This window comes from Malus domestica, chromosome 17 (assembly GCF_042453785.1).
Source record: "Malus domestica chromosome 17, GDT2T_hap1".
Lineage (NCBI taxonomy): Eukaryota > Viridiplantae > Streptophyta > Magnoliopsida > Rosales > Rosaceae > Malus > Malus domestica.
Genome location: NC_091677.1, coordinates 4,235,966 through 4,239,788, shown reverse-complemented (window position 1 = coordinate 4,239,788; position 3,823 = coordinate 4,235,966). Strand labels below are relative to the sequence as shown.

At 39.5% G+C, this 3,823-nt stretch overlaps 1 protein-coding gene across 2 annotated transcripts; it reads left to right on the top strand.

Annotated features, from left to right (window-relative positions):
• The first annotated feature begins 217 nt into the window (after positions 1–217).
• LOC103404485 (phosphatidylinositol 3,4,5-trisphosphate 3-phosphatase and protein-tyrosine-phosphatase PTEN1) lies at positions 218–3,416 on the top strand. 2 transcript variants are annotated; one of them, XR_003770988.2, is made up of 8 exons: positions 427–563; positions 755–1,070; positions 1,174–1,350; positions 1,521–1,634; positions 1,823–2,011; positions 2,111–2,385; positions 2,475–2,567; positions 2,957–3,155. XR_003770988.2 is itself a non-coding variant. In XM_008343403.4 (7 exons), exons 2-7 carry the CDS (start codon positions 789–791, stop codon positions 3,095–3,097), a joined length of 1,242 nt encoding a protein of 413 aa, XP_008341625.1. In that variant the 5' UTR covers positions 218–563; positions 755–788; the 3' UTR covers positions 3,098–3,416. The 2 variants fall into 2 exon arrangements, 1 of the variants encoding a protein (XP_008341625.1); XM_008343403.4 differs by lacking the exon at positions 2,475–2,567 and having other exon boundaries at positions 218–563; positions 2,111–2,449; positions 2,957–3,416.
• Positions 3,417–3,823: the final 407 nt, after the last annotated feature.

The following is a 3,823-nucleotide window of genomic DNA, read 5'->3' as shown; positions in this document are numbered from 1 at the left end:
TTGTTAACAACTTTAACGGGATGAGGCAAACTAGGACACGAAACAAGAGCATGAGGGGTAAAGTGAGACACATTAGAGTGTAGAGAGTAAAATGAGACTTAATGAAGAGTACAAGGGACATTGCTTTTTTGGTTGATAATATTAGGGTTGATCAGCTCAGCCATTCCGAATTAAAAAAGCTTCCTTCTGTCCCAAGGCAGAAAAACACCCTAAGTTCTCGCCCAATTTTGCTCCCATTTTTTAATTTCTTGCCACAACAATTTTCGTCCAAATTAGGGGCTGAGATTGTTGTCCCCTCCTCCAAATTTGGCTTAGCTTCCCAACCCCAATCAGCTTTCTCTTTTCTTCTCTTTCCCAACCAACGAAAAATGGAGGTCATCCTCGTCATGACCTCCCGGCCACCCTAACCGCCCACATTTGTTTTTTCATTTACCAAAGCTCATTCTAGGGTTTCTTCCCCAAACCTTTTCAATTTGGGTCTTTTTTGCCCTAGAATTTGCTTCAACACATCAAGTTCCTTTCACCCAATTCATCACAAATTAACTTCATGTTCAGCTCTGCAGGTACATTTTCTTTCTCCAAAAATGCTATATATGTAGGACATTCTTTTATCACATCGCAGATAATGAGGTCGTCCCCCAGAAAGGCGGTGAATAAATATGACACGAATAACTTGTGTTTAAGCATACCTTTTCATATATTTATCATTAATTTTGTTTAGTGGTTGTTGATGAATGGTGTTTTCTTGGGTTAGGTACCATAGTATTCACAATTAGATCAGCCAAAAGATGGGGTTGAAGTTCTCAAGGCAAGTGCCTGCAGGGAAGTTTGAAAGCTTAACCCTACAACACAAACTGATCAATTGTCTGAGTAAAAGCTTTTACATCCGTAACTTGGTGTCAAAGCAGCGGAGGCGAATGCTTGTTGCTGGCTATGATCTCGACATGACTTACATCACGGATCGCATTTTGGCAATGTCATTCCCTGCAGAACGAATGCGGGCAATGTATCGTAATCCTCTTTGGCAGGTCAAGTCTGTGCTTGATATGAGACATCAAGATCATTACAAGGTACCGTAGCTCCTTAATCCAATTAGTTCCTTTTCAATTTTTTCCTCTAATTTGGTTTTCTTTTTATATATGCATTTTCGTTAATAAGGTGGTACTTTTTCAGATCTACAACCTTTGCATCGAAGAAAATTATGACCCGTCTCATTTTCATGGTCGTGTGGAAAGGTTTCCTTTTGATGACAATCATGTTCCACATCTAGAAATGATCAAGCTCTTCTGTGAAAGTGTGGATTCATGGCTATCACAGGATCCGGAAAACATTGCCGTTATACACTGCATGGTAGGCATAAATGCAAGCTAGCTGCTACAAATATAATTTCTTAAGCAAATACTGTTGTTTGCGTAATTATCTGAATCCAAATATTTATAACACACTGATTAGGCTAAATTTACACCAGTGGGGATGTATTATAATGTTTGTGTTCTTTGATTGCTGCTATTTTGATGCAGGCAGGCAAAGGTCGCACGGGCTTAATGCTATGTGCTTACCTAGTCTACTGTGGGATGCCAGCAGAGGAAGCTCTTCAGTTGTATGCTCAAAGGCGGACCGTCAATAATGAAGGAGTAAGTCACATTAGTTATGATACAAATAATTTCCAGTAGAATGTTAGTATATAACATAATCTGTATGAACAAAAATTTGAGATTATGTATTGCTTTCAATTTCGATTCTAAGTCATTTAAAAACTCTTTTAAGGAGGGCATGAAAAAAGCCTACACTAAGAAGAACGTTGTGTATCTGATCTAAACAGGTCTCAATACCAAGCCAACGCCGTTATGTAGAATACTGGTCGAACTGTCTCTCTTTTCCTCGCGGAGTTGAAGATGTGCCTCCCGATGTGAACTTGCCTCAGCAATGTAGCAGAGAATTGAGACGAATCCGATTTTATGACACGATTAACATTGAAAAAATCTTTTTTGTGGTCTCAGAGTTGCAAGAGGTATGCCCTTTTTGTACATTCTGATAATCTAGAACATTGATCAATTACAATATGCTTTTAAGCTAACTAATGAGAATTTTTTGAACTTTGTCTTAACAGATTTCCGGCCAGCTTTATCGTCCATCACTAGAAGTTTCTAGGAGTTCCTGCAAACAAATCCAGAAAGGATGTCAGAGGACGAGTAGTCCACGATACTATGTCTCATTCGTTGAAGGCGAAGAGGAAGACAAGAAAGCAGAATCGGATGAGCCTCATGTTGTAGTCCAAATGGATACAGAAAGCTCCGTACTTTACCAGAAGGCCTGTCTTGAATATTACTTCGATATGCCTGTGCAGATAACTGGAGATGTGCGAGTCATATTCTATCAAAAAATGTATGGAAGTCGCCTCTTCTATGCTTGCTTCAACACAGCTTTCATCAGGAACAGCTTGCTACAGGTCTTAACCTACTTTCTCTTTTCAGCACTTTATCAACGGTTCACTGAAAAAGCTTCTTTACAAAGCACTTATGAGCCCGGAGAAAATTTAGGCCTTGTTTGGGATTACTTCTAGAGAGGTCAAAATCGTTTCCAAACAACCAGAAGGGCATTTAGTGACTTATGGCAGACAAAGTTTAAGAGTGCTCACGGGTTTCGGAAGCACATGTAGTACTTCCTGGGAGAAGCATTGCTCACCTACTTCTTGAAAAAGTGCTTACAAATGCATTTTCAGGAAGTAATTTGAATATTTTTTTAAATTTTTGCTGAAAGTGATTATGGGTCAATTTTGTGCTTTTGAGCATTAATGCTTCGAAGCGCTTTTACAACCCATAAACACTTTAACTTTTTCCGCTAAACATTGTCAAGGATAATTATAGCCATTCTAAAAGCACTTCCAAACAAGTTCCCGCATGCACAGTTAAAAATCTGATTCATGTTAATCTTTTGGTGTTTTGAATGGTTGCAGCTCACTGTACGGGATTTGGATAAAGTTGGGAAAAAAGGAGGATCGGTATGCGGCCCTGCCTTCTGCTTAGAGCTACTATTTGGTCCTGCGAATGCAAGACCCTCATTCACAAGTCCATCTGATCATCGTGAATTGCTGTAAAGTCTTACCGGGAATTGTTTAGGGAGATTAAACCAGCGGTCTATGACTCCTTTTCGAATGAACTTCGACTCCGTAATTTTCTCGACACAAATTGATCGACATGATAAACCCTGCAGTTTTGCAACTTTAACAGTATATATATATATACAAAATCACGTTCCTCCTGCATTCTTGCCATCTAATTTTTCATTGGCGGAAAGCAGTTGGGCTATGAAAAAAACAAGTTTTGTATCATGGTACGGTCCAGAGCGTTTTACAGATGTTGAGGTATTATTTACCTTGAAATTCTGTTGATTCAATGCGATTCTTTTTTACTGCACAGCCACCTCCCGGAAAAGAAAAAAAAATGGACAGCATAGACATGAAAACTTTTAAGTATGGTGCTATAATGCACTCGCTAATTACGACCGTTAGAGAATTATAACTTGAGCATTAGTCTTCCCATCCTTCAGCTTTTCCTCGACGAATGCCCTGCAGTTTTCTTCCCAAGATGGATCCAAACGACGATTATGGTGGTGCACTGCTTCGACCACCATGTCGTCCATCCAATCTCCTCCACCCCAATAGATTTTACTAAAGGGGTTGATGACCATCATCTCGAGCATTCTTGAATGTTTCATAATGCAAATGGCAAACTCTATCTCGTATGCATTCCCTTGGAAGCCTTGAATCTTAACCATTTAGTCGAAGCAATGGACCTACAACAATCAGATATGAGCCCAAGTG

Coding starts and splice junctions, on each gene's coding strand:
- LOC103404485 (XM_008343403.4), top strand. CDS start 789: ATGGGGTTGAAGTTCTCAAGGCAAGTGCCTGCAGGGAAGTTTGAAAGC. Junction 1,071..1,173: donor GACATCAAGATCATTACAAG/GTACCGTAGCTC, acceptor GTACTTTTTCAG/ATCTACAACCTTTGCATCGA. Junction 2,450..2,956: donor TCAGGAACAGCTTGCTACAG/GTCTTAACCTAC, acceptor GAATGGTTGCAG/CTCACTGTACGGGATTTGGA.